This window comes from Patella vulgata, chromosome 7, assembly GCF_932274485.2.
Source record: "Patella vulgata chromosome 7, xgPatVulg1.2, whole genome shotgun sequence".
Lineage (NCBI taxonomy): Eukaryota > Metazoa > Mollusca > Gastropoda > Patellidae > Patella > Patella vulgata.
Genome location: NC_065885.2, coordinates 61,145,977 through 61,167,188, shown reverse-complemented (window position 1 = coordinate 61,167,188; position 21,212 = coordinate 61,145,977). Strand labels below are relative to the sequence as shown.

Genomic DNA, 21,212 nt, shown 5'->3' with positions numbered 1-21,212 from the left:
ATTGATAATTTATGATTGTCTAATATTTTATTATATGTCTAATATTAATATTTTATTATATGTCTAATATTAATAATTATTGATTGTCTAATATTAATATTTTATGATTTAATATTAATATTTTATGATCTAATATTAATATTTTATTATATGTCTAATATTAATAATTTATGATTGTCTAATATTTTATTATATGTCTAATATTATTTTTTTTTATGATATGTCTAATATTAATTTATGCTTGTCTAATATTTTGTGATATGTCTAATATTACTATATTATGATATGTCTTCTCTACTACCGAGTTTAATATTGTTTACGTGTTCTTTTAGTTTATACCAACTGCTAATATACGACTGGCTTTAATAATCGACTATTTAACATGCTGATTACTTTCCTTGTTGCCTTTTAAAGTAGCGAAATGAACACCCGGGTCACAATCAGTCTTCTCTATATCAGTAATAAACTGTAACTGTATTGTATAGAATTGTACGCTGTGTCTTCCAGTTCAATTACTAGATGCCAATCAAACAATTTAGCGAAACGAAGTAGTGTTTAGTGCCTTATTTTCGTCAGGTTAATGACAACAGTGCTATGTGGGGAATTTTACTGACCATCCTTCATCGAATTTCACTTGACGGGGGGTCTTTAATGTGCACGCCAACGTATACACCTGATCTTAATGTTTAGGCCTTTTCAAACAACTAGATCCTCCGTCCGGCGTCACTGGCAAGGGTACGACATGCTGGAAATCCAGAATAACACGCAAAAGAATCAAACTCCAGGTCATCCTGATTAGTTGGCAAACCGCCATACTCATAATAGTCAACCACATCCATTTCTAATATTGGGCCCCCTGGCGGCAGCCCAATCAACACCCCGCCCCCTTTAACCCAGCACTGATTAAACCTTCAAAACCCTTCACAATGAACGAGTATAGTAATAATTAAATCCAGATCTGTCAGCAACTTAACTCCTCACGTTGTTAACAAATGAAATGAAATGGGGTTTAACGTCCTACTGTCCTGTTCCGACTGGGCTAATGAGGACGAGCATACGCCATACAGAGTGACATGAGGGGAATTTTGCCCGGGCAGCGGCACTATGGCCTACTCTTATATCGAATTCCAACTACCATGGGATCTTTTACGTGCACATCAATATATACAAGGGACCTCGATTTTCCGTCCCATCCGAACGACTAGACAGCTGTCCTTGTCAGACCCTCCGTCCTTCACCACTGACAACGGGGAAACCACGCCGGAAAACCAAGATGAACTTTCTCGGCCAATGCAGGGATCGAACACCCGACCTCCAGGCTAGCGAACCAGCGTCGTACCCACTTAGCCACCGTGACTCCTGACGTTGTTATGATATCAATAAGATATATAATACAAAATATTGGTTTACATGGTAGTTATATATGTAATATCGAATTCAATTACTAGACCATTTTCCTGATTATATAAGATATTGGTTTACATGGTGGGTTATCTAAATCAATTTTCCTGGTATAAGATATTGGTTTACCTGGTTGATTATCGGAATCAATTAGTAGACTATTTTCCTGGTAATATTGGTTTACAAGGAACCCGTGTTTATTTACCAAACAATTGACACGAACAATCAATCATGTAAATAAGATATCCTTTGACAGGTTTATTGCTCTTATGGCCGACATTACCGTTATATTCATGTCCTTAATATCACCCAATGTTGACCGCCATGGAAATGAAATGGGTTTAAATTCCTACTTTTCAGGCCTTTCCAAACAGAGTAGATCCACCTTCCTGCGTCACAACACTCTCAAGAATCAAACTCCATGACATCCTGAATAGTTGGCAAACCGCCATACTCATAATAGTCAACCACACCAACCTCTGCACGAAGTTAAAACTAAATTTAAATGAAATGAAATGGGGTTTAACGTCCTACTGTTCTGCACCGACTGGGCTAATGAGGACGAGCATACGCCATACAGTTCTGCTATGAGGGAAATTTTGTCCGTACAGCGGCGCTACGGCCTACTCTTATATCGAATTCCAACTGCCAAGGGATCTTTTACGTGCACACCAATGTGTACACGGGTCCCCGATTTTTCATCCCATCCGAACGACTAGACACTGTCATTGCCAGTCCCTCCATCCTGCACCATTCACGTGCAGTATCCATCTTTCATCCTGTATCATGCAGTACCGATCTTTAGACACACACGTCATAAATAATGAAATACCAAGCACATCCTACCCCTTACACTAACCCCATTATCGTCCATAGCGAAATGAAGGGACAGTTTGTTATACCGAAAGGTTTATATTGGAAGCTATAACAGACAGATTCACGTGCGGTATCGATCTTTCGACAAACACGTCATAAATAATATCATAAATAACATACAAGTGACATCGGGTGTTCTAAAATGAAGTATTAAGCACACATCATCTTTCATAGCGAAATGCGGGGACAGTTTGTTAGATTCGCTTGTAGCATCGATCTTTAAACACATACGTCATGAATAATAATACAACATAAATTAATACAAGTGACATCAGGTGTTCTAAATATGAAGTGAAATGAAATGAAATGAAATGGGGTTTAACGTCCTACTGTTCTGCTCCTATACTGGGCTAATGAAGACGGGCATGCGCCATACAGTGAGCTATGAGGGAAATTTTGCCCGGGCAGCGGCACTATCGCCTACTCTTATATCGAATTCCAACTGCCAAGAGATCTTTTACGTGCATTCCAATGTATACATGGGACCTCGGTTTTTAGTCTCATCCGAAGGACTAGACAGCTGTCCTTGTCAGGCCCTCCGTTCTGCACCACTGACAAGGGGAAATCACGTCCTTGTCAGGCCCTCCGTTCTGCACCACTGACAAGGGGAAATCACGTCGGAAAATAATACAAGTGACATCGGGTGTTCTAAATATGAATTAGTAAGCACACATCATCTTTTATAGCGAAATATACTGAAAGAGTTATATTGTCAGCTATTACAGATAGATTCACGTGCAGTATCGATTCCTAGATACCCACGTCATAAATAATATAATAAACAGACAATAAGACAACAATAACTCTCCCTACCTATTTCTAAACTTATAGGTTCTACGTCACATGGGTCTGAATAATGTTGACTATCCTTCTCCCACGGTCGGGAACATAAATATCTCTCTACGTTCACCAGAATCGAACAGACACTCATCTTGGTTCCTGGAATTCTTTACTTTTAACGAACTGTCTTTTACTTCCCTGGCATCGATTATTCTACATGTCCTTAGAATCGCGACTACCTAATTCATTATGTACATATAGCATTGTATATAATGACTATTACTGGTATAGCAAGGACTACGAGCGAGCAGGAGAGAGTTTCAGCGCGTGCTATATGGCGATCAAGGTGGTTGAATATCGAGAAAATCAACTCAGTGAATGTGATTGATATCGATTTAAGATGAATTCTGGGTAGATGAAAGTACCACAGAGATTTACATTGTCACTGACAACAAATAGAACACTTTCACCACGACAAGTCAATCATTAAGAATGAATGAAATGACATCATAACAAGCTTGCAACCAAAATGTTTTTGTATCGTTCAAGCAAACGTTCAAGATTTCTTTAATTACTTAATTCCCCCCCCCCTTCCCCCAACTGGCAACAAATATATGACTTTCACCAAGACAAGTCAATCATTAAGAGTGAATGAGACGACATCATAACAAGCGGGCAAACAAAATGTTTTTGTATCGTTCAAGCAAACGTTCAAGATTCCTTTAAAAACTTAATACCCCCGCCCCCCGCCTCCCCCCAACGCCCCAACCCAATTGCCATTTATACTTATGTATACGCCAAAACCACTCCTACAAGTACCACCCAAACTACCTTCAACCAAATACGTTTGTCTCACGATTCTTTCATTTCGACACAAACTAGGTCATTTCGGGGCTAACATATGGTTCAATTTTATTTCAATAAATCGCTTGCGCGTAGGGGTCTTTAGCAGTGGAAGGAAACCGGAGAACTAGGAGGAAACCCACGAGGTTGGACAGGCGACTCTACTCCTTATTACGTACGTGCAACCGGGGAATCGAAACTTCGCCAGTTGACTCAGTGACAGACCTTATGATACAGTGCGCACGTGCTAACCATTCGGCCACCCAAACCCCCTCTTTCATTGAAAACGATTCAAGTACTGTAGGAAAATAACTCGCCATATATGGGGCGAATAATTGTTTCACATCATTTAGAAATATAGGTAAAATATATAGTAATGGCAACATTCTGAAACTTCTAAAACCCAATATGCTGCTTCGTGTACCTATAGCAAGAACGGGTAACAGGTGTCGTGCACGAGAAGTGTATACTTACTATCTAAACAATACCAAATTTCTCTACAAATCTAGAATACTAATCGATCTACTACTCATATTAAAGGTGCATTATGTAAGATTAGATAAAGAGCTGACAGTTCTCGCTATAATAGTTAAAAAATAGATAAAGAAAAGAGAATATGCTTAAAATTTCAGTCAAATTACTTAACTCTGAACCTAGATATTAGCGATTCAGTTTAGGCTAGCCTCGATCGTCATTACTACCTCTGTTTCGACAATAAACAAAGTGTCCATTATTCACTACATATCGCAGGCATCCGATGGCACCGAGGGTTGATTATGGTCTTGGTACGTTAATTAATGCCTAATTAATAATTCAGATAACATTTCAGGCCTAAAAGAAAGACCTGAAATAGGCAGATTTAGCTCTTGCATAATGCATGTTTAAGTGCCCTGCAGTTACAGTAAACTGAAGTTAAGCTATATTTTTTATACAAAATTTCATATTGTTACCTATATAGACGGGTAAAAATACTGACAAGTGCCGTGCACGAGAAGGGTATACTTACTTTTTATAGAATACCAAATATCACTCCATAACGCTTAACTTATAATCGGTACTCCACTAAGATATTAGCTAGACAAATGAGGTTTAACGTCCACTCGACACAAACTAAGTCATTTCGGGACCACCACATGGTTCAATTGTATTTCAATAATTCCTTGCGCGTAGGGGTCTTTAGCAGTGGGAGGAAACCGGAAGACCCGGAGAAAACCCACGAGGTTTGACAGAGTAGTTACAGTAATAAAGATCAAGTCGGCTATAGAGTTGATATAGGAAATTTCATAATTGTAAGATTTATTCTTCGTAGAATTTCCAGTAAATTATTCTACGATGTTATTCTACTTGAGAGCCCGACAAGGGCAGCTGTCTAGTTGTTCGGATAGGACGACAAACCGAGGTCCCGTGTACACATTGGCGTGCACGTAAAAGATCCCTTAACAGTTGAAATTCGTTATAAGAGTACGCCGGAGTGCCGCTGTCCGGGCAAAATTTCAGTCATAGCACACTGTATGGCGTATGCCCGTCTTCATTAATCCAGTTCGGAGCAGAACAGTAGGACGTTAAACCCCATTTCATTTCATTTTCACAGATTTTCTGAAGTAAAATATTAACTCATAGTATGACGTATTAAACATGTATACACACTCTGAATACAACGACGAGAGACACAATGGATGAAGAAAACCAGATACTTGTCAACTTACATTCACTCATCAAAAATCAATAAACACCAAATCGAATTAATCCTAGTTAATCCATCACCACAAACAAACATCTTTCCCTGTCTTATCCAAAAAAACATCTTCTATATAAAGTTTCTAGTGGGCTTAATCCATTTGTCGACTCATACCGATGACGTCATGTTTCAACGTGACAAACTCAAGCTGCGCGCATGATGGCGGAGTTTGTGTAATCTTTTAAGGTTGTTTAACTAGGTGTGTCACAATCTTTGTAGCTATTATGGTTTTAGTAGAGTTGGCTGTTTCTATTGTTACAGTTCCTTCTATTATCAACCAGAGCTATGACATTAATTTTCGGAAATAATTATGAACAGGATTGTTCTATGCAGCTCGACACAACAGTTCCTGCGGTCATAAAACACGTGTTTAGAGAGAGAGAGAGAGAGAGCGAGAGAGAGGGAGTGAGAGAGCCCCCGGTTGTACGTGACAAGGAGTAGGGTCGCCTGTCCAACCTCGTGGGTTTTCTCCGGGTCCTCTGGTCCCCCCCCCCCACTGCTAAAGAACCCTCTACGCGCATGCGAATTATTGAAATAAAATTAAAACCATATGTTAGTCCCGAAATGACCTAGTTTGTGTCGAGTGGACGTTAAACCCCATTTCTCTCTAACTCCTTATAACACTGCTGATGCCTGACTGTTTAAGCTATTTCACATGCAAGTGTCTCAAAAACTAAACAGTATCAATGCTAAATTTAAACGACAAATGAAATGTCCTAATTTCCGGTTACACCACACACCCCCGCCCACCCTTCAGATAGGTTGTTAACCCAACTCTCCCGTCAAAAGTCAAAACCTAGTAACTCACTTTTTTTTTTTTATCAAAATTGAACTAGGACCAAATTTGTAGTTTCTAGGGTATGTGCTTCCTGTTGTTGTACTAGATGTTCCAATCTTTTGAATTTGTAAGCAGTGAAACCCAAGACACAACCTAGCATTACGTTTTCGCCTGTTTTCTCAAAATAAGAAAAACGTGAGTTACTAGGTGTTGCCATTTCCCCTTGTTAGTGGTACAGGGCGGAGAACCTAGCAAGGAAATGGCATCAAGTCAACGAAACATTGATAGATGATGGGTAGGCGGAAATGACGCACTCGGGGATAATGGTTATATCACATCGCATGACATATTCCCGTCTTCATTAGCTCGTTAGGTAAAGAAAAATTGGACATTAAAACCCCTATTTCCCCCTCCACGCCGTATGGTCTTTGTAAAGTGACAGCTTAGTTGAAAATCTTGGATTCTTGAGTCTATATACATGTATGCACCTTGAAGCTATTAACACCCCCCCCCCTCTCTCTCTTTCTCTCTCTCACCCCATCTCTCCCTCTCATTCCATCTCCCCGCCTCTCCATCTCTTTCTTTCCCCTCTCTATCCAACCTCTCCCCCTATCTCTTCCCCCCTCCACCTCTCTCCACCATCTCTCTCTCTCTCCCCCACCTCTCTCCCTCCCCATTATCTCTCTCTCTCCCTCTCTGTCCACCCTCTCTGTCCACCCACTCCTCCACCTCCCCCTATCTCTTCTCTCTCCCTCCCCCTCTCTCCCCCCCGCTCTCTCGGTCTCCCCCTCCCCCCTCTCTCTCTCTCTGTCTCTCTCTCGGTCTCTCTCTCTTTCTCTCTGTACACAGGTGATTAAATCAAGTGTATAACAAAGAGAAATGATGAGTCATTGTATTAGATGGGATATATCCACTTTACACCGGTTAATCAATCTCTTTAACTCTAATGTCACGTGATCTTCATTCTATTCATTCTATAGCGTCTTCGTGTCATCTTGATCTTCATTACATTCAATGGCGGATCTGCAATTTTTGGGTCTAAAGCAGCTTAAGCTGTTATGGACAGTAAAATGAAATGAAATGGGGTCTAACGTCCTACTGTTCTGCTCCGACAGGGCTTATGAAGATGGACATACGTCATACAGTGTGCTATGGGGGGAATTTTGCCCGGACAGCGGCACTAATGCCTAGGCTACTCTTATAACATCGAATTCCAACTGCCAAGGGATCTTTTACGTGCACGCCAATGTGTACACCGGACCTCGGTTTTACGTCCCATCCGAACGACCAGAGAGAGAAAGAGAGAAATGGAGTTTACCGTCCACTCGACACAAACTAGGTCATTTCGGGACTAACATATGGTTCAATTTTATTTCAATAATTCGCTTACGTGTAGGGGGTCTTTATCAGTGGGAGGAAACCGGAGGACCCGGAGAAAACCCACGAGGTAGGACAGGCGACCCTACTGCTTGTCACGTACAAATGGGGATTCGAAACCACGCCAGTTGACTTAATGACAGACCTTATGATACAGCGCACACGTGGTAACCATTCGGCCATCCATTCCCGCTAAAGGTTTTCGATTGTCAGTCCGGAACGTCTCGAATTGACCGATTTGCAATCAAGTGATACGGAATTTAGTCCTGTCACAGTTATGTCAATCCCAACAGCTGAGGTGGTGTGTGTAAAATCGTGACGTATTTTAAGTGACAAATATGTTTCAGTTGCCATGATTGGTTGAGATACTTTTTATGCAGTTGGCACATGTATTGTGCTCCGAAATTCTCCTTTTAACTCGATTAACACTATTTTTGGAATTAAGAAAATTTAATTCCGGAACGTTCAATCGAGTATCAACTATATAGTTGCAATCTAAATGAAGAAATGGAAGATGGGAAAGACCACAAGCAACACAATTGGTTGTTTAATAGTGTAGTTATTCATCCATAAATATCCCTCCACTACTGTAGTCCTAGAAAGTGTATGCAACGTTGACTAAAGTCCTTTCTGGAGCCCCTCTGGGACCAGGAACCCCGCAGATCCAATCTGATTAAAACACAGATCCTATTTTGTCTTTACTACACTAGGATCTGGAAGAATTGTTACCGGTATTTTGGTTAAAGTGAGGGACAAGCCAATGAAATGGTCTGTTACGGGCCGTAACTTAAGGCGACTTCTGGGCGTGCCACGCACGGGACTGTTGGTAAACCACTAGAAACGCCAACACTGATTCATTAATCAATGTCTGACGTCATAGGGTCAAAAGCCGCTCGTACGACCCCTGACATGATCATCGAGTACAACTTTGTCAGATTTTCATGTAGTGTAGGCCATCGAAAGTATAAAAAAAAACCGAAACGAAATACAGATCTGTATTTTAATCCGATTAGCTTGCTAGTAGATCCGCCGCCCCTGATTACGGATGACGATTCATGTATCGTGAATACTACTGTATGGGTCGATGTTAATTCAAGTTTGCCATGTCCTCTTCTGTATCGAGCATTACAATCAATAGTTAAAGTTCTATAATATATTTGGATTCGTCAATTCTATATAAGAAAATCGTGTGTGTTCTGCGGTGATTTGATCGCAGGAGCCATTATTGAATAATATATCGCTGGCTCACTGACCAGAAGATTGGGAGACCAATCTCGGAGTTGGCTGGGAGAGGTACACAACCTGTGTACCCATTGTCTGAGGTGCAGGGCGGAGGTTCTGGTAAGGATAAAATGTCTAGTCGTTCGGATGGTATGAAAAACCGAGGTCCATTCGCATACTCGTTGGTATACAGATCATATAACCCTCTATAAGACAAGGAGTAGGGTCGCCTATCCAATCTCGTGAGTTTACTCCGGGTCCTCCGGTTACCTTCCACTGCTAAAAACCCCTACGCGCAAGCGAATTATTGAAATTAAATTGAACCATAGTTCCGAAATGAATTAGTTTGTGTCGAGTGGACGTTAAACTCATTTCTCTCGCTCTCTCTCTATCTCTCTCTCCCCGGCAAAGGAAGTAGACTGTCGTAGGTGAGCGAGAGAGAGAGAGAGAAGAGAGAGAGAGAGAGAGAGTTTAACGTCCCGAAATGACCTAGTTTGTGTCGAGTGGACGTTAAACCCCCTCGTTTCCTCCCACTGCTAAAGCCCCTTACGCGCAAGCGAATTATTGAAATAAAATTAAACCATATGTTAGTCCCGAAATGACCAATTTTGTGTCGAGTGGACGTTAACCCCCCCCCCCCTCTCTGTCTCTCTCCCTGTCTCTATCTCTCTCTATAAGATGAGGGATATGCAGCAACGGTGCTGTCTGGCCAAATGTAACACACTGCGTGGCATCTGGCACCTTTATTATACCGGTTGGTGTAGACTTCATTTCATATCTCATCTTGAGGCGATGGCTTTCTTACAAATTAAGATATTTTGTTTAACACATAGTTAATGTTTAAACCATAAACTATTCAATCATTGCATTTCGATAGGGAATTTGAACAAAGAGAGAGAAATGGGGTTTAACGTCCACTCGACACAGACTAGTTCAGTTCGGGACTAACACATGGTTCAATTTTATTTCAATAAGTCTTTAGCAGTGGGAGGAAACCGGAGGACCCGGAGAAAACCCACGAGGTTGAGCAGGCGACCCTACTCCTGGTCACGTACAACCGGAGAATCGAAACCACGCCCGTTGAGTCAATGACAGACCCTATGATACAGCGCGATAAACGCTAACCATTTGGCCATCCAACCCACTAGAATTTGAACAAAATGAACTCGATAATGTCTTTCGTGGAGGATAGTCTTCTACATCTGCCGAAGACAGAGTAGGTGAAATATCCCATCTGAATTAGTTGATATAAAAGTCACATTGTGAGTCATAGTTCTATAAATGGTAGCTATACAGGTCGACTCGTCCTCCAGGGTCTAATTACCAATAGTCTATAAAAGCTAAATATCACCTTATACCAGCACATTTCCCGTGATATATAATTAATAACACCCAGTCACAACACATGTTATTATACCATCATATTTCCCGTTTATTCCATTTACCGTGATATATAATTAATAATGCTCAGTCACCATACATATAAACACGTTATTTTACCATCACATTTCCCGTTTATTCCATTTACCATGATATATTATTAATAACGCCCAGTGACAATCATATAAACACATGTTATTATACCATTCCCTGTTTATTCCATTTATCGTGATATATAATTAATAATGCCCAGTCACCATTCATGTTATTATACCAGCACATTTCCCATTTACGGTGATATATAGAGAATTCCTTTCGAGTAGGATATTTTATGTATCACCCAACCCTTTCTTACGCGCACAAATAAAGATATAACTCTTTGGTATAGATATAATTTGACTGAACCTGATTACATTATGGCGTAGTGATACATCATTTTTTTGACAGCAAGTCACCTGTTGCAAAGTCCCATATATTGACCCGGTGTTCCCTTGATTGAATAAACAAACGAATCAGTGTTACTGTAATTCTTGGATGTTTATGGGGATTATTGTAATTGTTTATGGTAATTGAGACATTTTCTCCAACACTATTACTGGGTCCACAAAGTAGTCCCTTTTTAATAAAAAAAAGTAGTTCCTTTTTCATTGACGTATCAAATTCAGTAGATTATGAAAGTTATCACACAAGCGATATCTACTGTAGAATGTGTTAATTGGGTGATAAATTATTAATAACGCCCATCGTGTCGCTGCCCGGGCAAAATTTCCCTCATAGCACACTGTATTGTGGATGCCAGGCTTCATTAGCCCGGTCGGAGCAGAACAGTAGGACGTTAAACCCCATTTCATTTCATTTTTTTAATAAGGATACAAGGTATTTCATTTCAAAAATATCCATAAAACTAATATGTTATAATAAGTCGAAAACAATGAAGGATAGAAAATCTATATTTCAAGTACATTTATTTTAAACAGGGTGTGTCGATTAGAGTATGTAATTAAATACAGGGTTTCGAGCAAATGGTCGCCTTGGGGTAAGATCAGGACTTGAAAAATATCATGCAGTTATTTAAGAATGATTTCATCTTCAAAGGGCTTCAAGTCGATCAATTACCCATATGTCTATACTCCTCACAATGTTTCGTTTGATTAGACCTAATCCCTCTCAAACACTGCTGTAATAAAAGCATTTTTTTTGTTCCAAATTATGACTGGTCAATAGTCCGATAAACAACCAATACCTAACTGCGTAATAATATCTGTTTAAATAGAGCTGCAAATATGTTTACATAAAATTACGCGGCCATTGCTTCAGGAATGTGCCACATGTCTAAATACAGCTTTTCGAGCAAATGGCCGCCTTCTACTTGAGAAATACATTTACAATGCACTTATTTAAAAATGTTTTCATCTTTTTCTAAAGGTTTCAAGTCGATCAATTACCGACATGTCTAAAAGTAACAATATCAAGAACAAATATGGCTTCCAGCTAACAGTGTCGAGATTAATAGGTCACGTGTGGTGTGGTTAATATCAATCTCAGATCACGTGATTGACAGTTAAAAAAACCTATAATTGTTTCTAAACCTTGTAATTTCTATCAAACACGCAATGCACGCGCACTATCAATACCAGGCTCCTGTCACGTAACGAGGTTTAGATTGAACAAGTTATTGACCGGATTGTTTCCCAAGATGGCTGTGCTGGAATTCTCGCGGATGAGATAACTTTGTCAATCGATGTGGCGTCTTGTCACGTTAGAGAACGCTTGAGTTAAGCACGTGATGCCTTTGTTTAATGGCTAACGAACATGAAACAGTTGGGCCAATTTGATGTCGATCGTTTATCGGAGGTTAATGGCCAGTTTGTACATGTTCAGATAGCAAATCAAGATTGTAAATAATTGATCAAAAAGAAAACAGAGTATCCGAGAGCCCCTCCCTTCACTTAGAATGTTCTTTATTCGCTGGTCTCTAGTCATATCGGGGGGATTGGATGGCCGAATGGTTAGCACGTGCGTGCTGTATCATAAGGTCTGTCATTGAGTAAACTAACGTGGTTTCGATTCCCCGGTTGTACGTGACAAGGAGTAGGGTCGTTTGTCCAACTTCGTTTATTTTCTCCGGGTCCTCCGGTTTCCTCCCACTGCTAAAGATCCCTACGCGCAAGCTAATTATTGAAATAAAATTGAACCATGTGTTAGTCCCGAAATGACCCAGTTTGTGTCGAGTGGACGTTAAACCCGATTTCTCTCTCTCTCTCGATCTCTCTCTCTCTCTCTCTCTTCAACAATTGTGTCCTGTGTGGATATGTCATGTAGTTACCGCGTAGTTGTCCCCCTTCATACAAAATCATTATCCGTGCTTACTGAGGGTAAAGGCTAAAAGCTAACAACCGTTGCAGATTTCGCCATAGGTCACGAGATGTAAATCGGGTTACGAGATTGTGTGTTAGTGTTAGGGTTAGCCTGTGCCCTAACCCCTATTACATCTCGTGACCTATGACGAAATCTACAAGGGACCTTGAACAATATGTTAGTCTCGCTTAACACCTGTCCAAGCCAGAACCGCCGCTCTTCACCAATGCCAAGGGGAAATCATGCTGGAAAATCCTCAAGAAAATTTCACGGTCATCACCGGAAATCAAAGCCAAGCCCTCTTTACCAGGGAGCTAGCGACATACTCACTGAGCCACAGTGGTTCCCCCTAATCGATGCTAACCAGCCAGTAGTTTAGAAACGACTTGGTGTACTAAGTGGACCTTGGAGAAACCCAAGATGGCAATTCAACCCTATCTAATTATTTTGCTCGACTCCTAATTATGACTAATTAGATGTATGAAGTAGCAGACGAGGATGTAAACACTTGTACATAAAATACTTATAATAATAATAATACGAACCAAGTCGGTACGCCATGATGGTTACTGCAGGAATAGTGCTCAGTGCTTTACTGGATCCTATGTACCCCCCCCCCCCCTGGCAGAAAAATGAAATGAAATGGGGTTTAACGTTTTACTGTTCTGCTCTGACTGGGCTAATGAAGACGGGTATACGCCATACAGTGTGCTATAAGGGATATTTTGCCCGGCCCGGGCAGCGGCAATATGGCATACTTTATATCGAATTCCAACTGCCAAGGAATCTTTTACGTGCACGCAAAATGTTGTTCGTATCATTCGAATGAATAGACAGCTGTCCTTGTCAGGCCCTTCGTCCTGCACCACTGACAAGGGGGAAACCACGTTGGAAAATAACGATGAACTTTCTCGGCCAATGCAAGGATCAAACACGCGACCTTCAGACTAGCGAGCCAGCGTCTTCCTCACTTAACCACCGTGGCTCTCCCCCCCTCCCTTGGCAGTTGGAATTCAGTTGTGAAAATTCATTTACCTGCTTGATGCAGAAAGTCAAACCCAATATCTTTATTTATTACTATCAATCTATTTTTGGGTTTGTCTCAAGAGTCGGGGGGGGGGGGGGAATGGTTAGCACGTACGCGCTGTATCATAAGGTCTGTCATTTAGTCAACTGGCGTGGTTTCGATTCCTCGGTTGTACGTGACTAGTACGTGACTCTTGTCTGAGAGCCGACCTAATTTGTTAACCTCGGTATATTTTGCTACTGGTTTCAGACAGAAATAACAGAGCGTGATATCGCCCTAGATTTCAATATATTACATCTTTCTTATGTTACCAATAAAAGCATTAATTATCAAGGCATTTTTTCAAAACAAATACCAAACAAAAGATTCCCTGGATAATTGCGGCTACACCCGCTTCAGGGGCGGATCCAGGTTTACAAAACGCGAAAGGAGTAGTATAGCAGCCCTAATTGTCCATTGTCTGCTAGAATGATCTTTTTCAGTGGGAACGGAAGTAAACATGCCATAAGTTCTGGTATTGTCTCTATGGAAACTTGTACATAATTAGTAGCCCTCTCAAATAACCATGAAAACAGAAATAACTTTACCTTTCTCTTCAAATGGATCTGCGATTGTCTCATAAATCCCAAAATCCAGATCGATATCAAATTTATCCGAATCTATTTCTTCCATGATTGTAACGATCTAACAATTTATACAATGGATTTCAACGTCAACAAAATAATCAAATTCAATTAAAACGGTAAATAACTACACCCTGATATGTCCCCGTAAAACCACAACAAACCAGAACAGACCGGAACGTCGCTGTCCCTAAATAAAACACAATCTTTATGACTAACAATTAACTAGGGTAGAGCAAGCTCGTTTAAATATAACACACTTATTTGAACGTATTAAATAAACTAATTATAACCACTTAGTTATATTATGTTGTATACAGATATCATATTACCTAAAGTCAACTGGCGTGGTTTCGGTTGTACGTGACAGGGAGTAGGGGCGCCTGTCCAACCTAGGGGCAAGCGAATCATTGAAATAAGGATTTACCATTAGTAAATATTGGGGGGGGGAGCGAATGGTTAGCGCGTGCGCGTTGTATCATAAGGTCTGTCATTGGGTCAACTGGTGTGGTTTCGATTCCCCGGTTGTAAATGGCAAGGAGTAGGGACGCCTGTCCAACCTAGTGGGTTTTCTCCCACTGCTAAAGGCCCCTATGCGCAAGCGAATTATTGAAATAAAATTGAACTATATAGTTGTCCCGAAATGACCTAGTTTGTGTCGAGTGGACGTCAAACCCCCTCTCTCTCTCATGAGTGGATGTTAAACCCCATCTCTCTCTCTCTCTCTCTCTCTATCTCATTTAATTTTGAAATAAGTAACATTAGATTTTAATCTATCGGATATTTCAACTGCCAAGGGTTCTCTTGAAATCTTGATGATGATATGATGGTATAATCACGAATTCCAACTGCCAAGGATTCTCTAGAACCCTTGATAATATGATAGTATATTCCCTGAACGCATTAACGGTAATATATTATAATTATATGTATATATACAATTAATATCCTATTATATACATATAATACAGTATGTATATATATATAGCAGGTGCGTGTTTATATATACCCAATAACAGGAAGTGTCATATGTTACATATATTTAAATCTCTTACATTATCAATATTGATACAATCGGGGATTCTTTGAGAACGTTTTTACTCCTTTGGCCTTTATATAAAATAAACGATCAGCAAAATTCCAGCAGAACAAAGGGATTGCCAACGTATCATCCTTTGAGGTAACACGGACATTAACAGGGTAAATTAGAACTAATTGCGTAAATCCGCCTATGTCACTTGACCGATATAATATAGACGCCTAAGATTTAAACACAATCCGAGTTATCTTGGCGGACATCTTGAAAATGATTCATGACGTCATAGAAACAGCATGGTTAGCAATTTATTCTAATTTCTCTGTAGTGCAATTCCTAGTTTGACTAGTCCACTGGCATTACTTTAAAGTTAAAGTTAAATTAGATATTAATCCGCGTGTTATTGGGTAGTTTAACGGTTGATGTCGCGAACGTTGTAGAAAACCGACAACAGCAGCAAGTGCATCCAAAATCATCAGAAAACACTATACTGATCTCCAAGAAAATCACCCGAAAATCTTCATAATTGCATATTCTAAAAATAAAAATCTGAACAACATCCTAGTGCACAGTAAATTAGTCTAAATAACACCAGCCCTCAGCCTAACCCAAAGCAAAGGATTTATCAAACCCTAGCCCTAACCCTTGGTAAATAAAATCAACTAATTATAAGAATCCCTAGCAATAACCCCATGGATAGTGAAAAACTTAGTAGGAAACATACTAATGTGGCTTTCAACCGAGAGCCTCAAATTTATTCTTTTTTCTTCAGAAACCAACATACCAGAATACCACAAGCGACACCGAAGGAAGACCATCAGCGCCACCAACACCAAAAAAACCCCAGCGAAATCAACTTTGTATATTAATCTAATGTATTGCATATATTTTTTAAAATAAAACGAGGAAGTATCACGAACCAAATTTTCATCATCCTAGGTCAGTGCTTATGTGAAGACTTATCCTCTCCCCTAAATTCTTAAACCTAACCCTGGACCTAGCCCCAATGCTTACACTAACCCTAACCTACAATCTCGCCAACAATCACGTGCCCTAACCTTATTTACATCTGACAAGGACACCTGTCTAGTCCTTCGGATGAGACGAAAAACCAAGGTCCCGTGTATATATTGGGATGCACGTAAAAGATCCCCTGGCAGTTGGAATTCGATATAAGAGTAGGCGATAGTGCCGCTGCCCGGGCAAAATTTCCCTCATAGCACACTGTATGGCGTATGCCCGTCTTCATTAGCCTAGTATAGGAGCTGAACAGAGGGACGTTAAACCCCATTTCATTTCATTATTTACATCTGAACGATCTTGAAAAAAATGGAGCTGGCCTTAACAAATAGATTTAGCCCCGACAACACTTGTCATTTCAGAGTTCACATACCGCATTAACATAGGTTTTCAGTTGCAAAGTAATAACCTTATATAGTCACGTGCATATCTAATTTATACCCAGACCTAATCACCGCCATACTTTAAATCGTGTTCCAAATGTCACATACTACATAGACTTTTAAAGATACATGCATAATTTACTTAAATGACATTTACAAGTAGATGCACAACATTTATAAACAATAATCTTGATGAATTTAGGAGGGGGGAATGGACGAATGGTTAGCGCGTGCGCGCTGTATCATAAGGACTTTCATGGGGTCAACGTGACAAGGAGTATAGGGTCGTCTGTCCAACCTCGTGGGTTTTCTCCGGGTCCTCCGGTTTTCTCCCACTGCTTAAGATCCCTACGCGCAAGGGAATTATTGAAATAAATATGAACTATATGTTAGTCCCGAAATTTGTCAAGTGGACATTAAACCCCATCTCTCTCTCGGCCGTAAAGAAAGTAAGCAATACTCAACTCTTCTGTTCATTATCACACTTATAAAATCATTCACACCGGAAATAATAACACAATTACCTCCCTTGTTTTTCTATCCCCCCCCCCCCCAAACATGGATTAGCTATCTTCAAACGTTTGAATTTGAAGTTGAAAATGCTATTTTTGCAAATTTCTCAACTGGCAATAGTGAATTATGGAATTAATAGGATTATTCTTTAACAAGGTAGGACTGTTTATAGATACCATCTATTTTAAGGCTTTATTTTAATACATTTTAAAAATATAACTTAAAAATATGAAATTCTCGCTTTAACATTTAGGGAAAAATTTTTAAAAAAAGATCTCTGAACTTAGATTAAATCGGATTAAAACCAGGTCGATTGAATGATTTGACCAAACTCTTATAGGTGGTATTGGATTGTTTATTTAGTCTGCAGTGGATACCGAATGTTGACAATGCTTCGATTGATCACATCCTTGCAAATACTGAACGGAACGGAACTGTGTTTGAAATGATATTACATTTACGGATACAACTTTCACAATATTGTAGTTTGCAAGAGATTCTAAATCTCATAAAGGGCTAAATCGCTAATATTTGAGACCTAGAAATTGACACAAATGGGTCGCAACGCATATATAAATGTAATATGAATGTATATAAATTGATTTACAATCAATCATATTTGTTTTTATTGTAATTTCTAGTCAGTTATATTCGGCGAAATACGCCAGAAGTCTCAATCGAATGGCAATCTATAGCGTCTGGTTATTCCAGTCTACACCGATAGTATTTATTGCGCATGCACTCCAAATAAGAAATCCTGTCTACGATATCACCCACGGTGGAAGTGGACGTAAAACTCTAGGAACGAACGAACGAACAAATAAGAATATGTCGTCACTGTTTGACATGACTTGTGGAATATGTCTAGCCTCGTTCTTCGATTCCCTTGTACCAAAGGCGCTGATACGCATTATGGTACACGATTCGTGTACCAATGGTAAAATGTTTATTTTGTCTGAAATATTGGATATCGGAAGCCCATCTTTTCCCGGCAAGACCACAACATCAATGTTGATTTAAATTGACAAATAATTCGTGTTTTCAACGTGTAAGACTTTGGATGATATTGAGTTAGAGACTTAGCTACTTTAAATTGACAAATAAATCATGTTTTCAATGTCGAAGACTTTGGATGATATTGAGTTAGAGACTTGGCTACGGTAAGTGATGATCACAGACTATAGCATATATATCATTCAGTTATTATCTTTAAGACATTTTGTTCTATTCGCTTCTAAACTTAATCATAAATTTGATAACTTACATTTTAATAAAGTTCGACCCCAAACTCAATTCCTAATATGTTTATCTCAGTGAATAACCTGCAAATCCCCTGTTGGATCCTGGTGTTAGCCGCACAAGTTCCTCGGTAGTTTCCGCCGTGGAAGTTAAACCCCATTTCATTCATTCATTTTTTGTCACAGTTTATCTTATTTGATAATATATAAAGATATACTTACGGGTATTTCGTTTCGTATAAATTATCCCGAGTTTTTGTAATAATTTACATTATTTGCCTAAGTACTTACTAAGTCTTATTGAAATATACACAGTCGTGTCCTGTTCAACTTCTTCGCATAACGAGGATGTCGAATCTGTTTTCACAAACTTTAACACACGGATTAAACAGACGCGTAAGATGGGAAGGAAGAACGTATTCTAAGGTCAACGGGGTCAAATCAACAGAGTCTGACATTTAAACTAGTGATGTGATAAGGGCACGTAACTCTGATTTACTTGTTTGGGGTGGATCAATAAAACGTGCGTTAAGTCAATAAAACAATAGAACTGAGCTGAATGAATGATTTGATTCATTAAGTGTTTGCTTGTTTTGCAGTTTTCTTGAGACCATGGCCGCCATATTCAATTATCTGAATTAAATACATTTACAATGAATCAAACCAAAGACAAAGAGGGACAGAAATGATGTTTAACGTCCACTCAACCCAAACTAGGATATATCGGGACTAACATATGGTTCCATTTTAAAAAACCAAAACCAAAATAGTATATAATATTATCTGGGCGGGGGGGGGGGGGGGCAATGGAATCTCGACTAGGCGACAAGAACCTTTTCAATCCCGGTTCTCATTTGTCGGGGGCGACGCATTCCATTCTAGTTGTAGGGGTCATTATGGCTATCTATTAGGACTTGTTGTTTACAAACAATGAGCTAATAGGTGTACTGGACAATAATAGTTTTTTTCGAGAAGCTTTGTTGGTCTCAATCCTGAACTTGACATCAGGGAACCACAGCAGCCCAGTGAACTTGGCGCTGATTTAAAAGGAATTCCCCACGAGACATTGACAAGAAAGACCTAATCTGACTAAAATACACATCTATATTTCGTTTCGTTTTTTTTCATACTTTTGATAGCCCCTACTACATGAATATCTGACCAGTTGTAGCGAGAGGTCGCGTCAGAGGTCATAGAGCAGCTTTTGGCCCTATGACGTCAGACATTTGTTATTACATACATATATGGGGATCACGTGGCTAAGTGGGTAAGGTGCTGGCTCGGTAGCCTGGAGGTCGGGTGTTCGATCCCTGCATTGGCCGAGAAAGTTCATCCATATTTTCCGGCGTGGTTCCCCCTTGTCAGTGATGCAGGACGGAGGGCCTGACAAGGACAGCTGTCTAGTCCTTCGGATGAGACGAAAAACCGAGGTCCTGTGTATACATTGGAATGCACGTAAAAGATCCCTTGGAATTTGATATAGTGACACAGACTTCACTCAAATTTGAAAACAATTAGGAATACAACCCAAAGAACCCATTGTGTAATGCCAGCATAAGTCATGATCTGCTATATGCTACACGAAATACGAATGTAAGCATATGTAGTAAAATTCAACTATACAAGTAACCACATCGGTGAAATGTATAAAAAAGTAGTCTAAACTCTAAATTCAATCAATAAACGCTTCAGTATTCAATACATATAGGGTACATGTTCCATCCGTCACAAAAACAAAAACAAAACAAAGCAAATAGGAAATGTAGACTGTCTCGAGGGACAGCCGTCTGCTGACTGAGTTGCGACGTTACTAGTCCTGGGTGTCACCAGATATACAGTCATGCTGCACACCATTTCTAAACGTGTGTTAAACATAAGCAGATGTTATTTACTACTGAAAAATGTACGAGGAAACCCGGACAAGCGAACTATTTTTGATCGTTTGAAATGAACATGAATTGGTTAGCCGAATAAAACCTATTCCATACTTACACCACTGGCAATAATGCGCAGGTGGATGACTGGAAATGGTATACCAATAAATGAATGGCCATCTTTTAGGACTTGTTGTTTACAGGGGGTCACGGTGGCTAAGTGGGTAAGACGCTGACTCGCTAGCCTGGGGGTCGCGTGTTCGATCCCTGCATTGGCCGAGAAAGGTCATCGCAATTTTTCGACGTGGTTTCCCACGGGCAGGAACGAGGCTCTGATAAGGACAGTTGTCTAGTCGTTCAGATGGGACGAAAAACCGAGGTCCCGTGTACACATTGGCGTGCACGTAAAATATCCCTTGGCAGTGGGAATTCGATATAAGATTAGGCCATAGTGCCGCTGCTCGGACACAATTACCGTCATAGGACACTATATGGTGTATGCCCGTCTTCATTAGGCCAGTCGGAGGAGAACAGTAAGACGTTAAACTCCATTTCATTTCATTTCATTTATTCTACCCGGACAGTCGAACTATTTTTGACCTTTGGAAATGAACTGGTTAACCGAATGAAACCCCGTGACGAAATCTGCAGGTGCTCATGTAAAATAGATCTAACCCAATCCACCCATTTATTACGTATAAACTACACGCGGAGAGACAGTTTTCTTTGGCTTGAATTTTTTATTA

At 39.9% G+C, this 21,212-nt stretch overlaps 1 protein-coding gene across 6 annotated transcripts in view; it reads right to left on the bottom strand.

Moving 5' to 3' along the window:
- The window catches only part of LOC126827522 (uncharacterized), an 86,921-nt gene that overhangs the window by 13,879 nt on the left and 51,830 nt on the right, over positions 1–21,212 (bottom strand). The window contains exon 1 of one of the 6 annotated variants that reach the window (XR_007682723.2): positions 18,815–18,940. The exons of 3 other annotated variants lie outside the window; for them this stretch is intronic. Coding sequence is in view for 2 of the 3 variants with exons in the window: in XM_050556957.2 (XP_050412914.2) it covers positions 3,091–3,208 (118 nt within the window). In the remaining variant the exon portion in view is untranslated. Of the gene's footprint in view, positions 1–3,090; positions 3,251–14,366; positions 14,690–18,814; positions 18,941–21,212 lie in introns of those variants that run through there. 2 more of the 6 variants (XM_050556961.2, XM_050556957.2) reach the window with 2 other exon arrangements.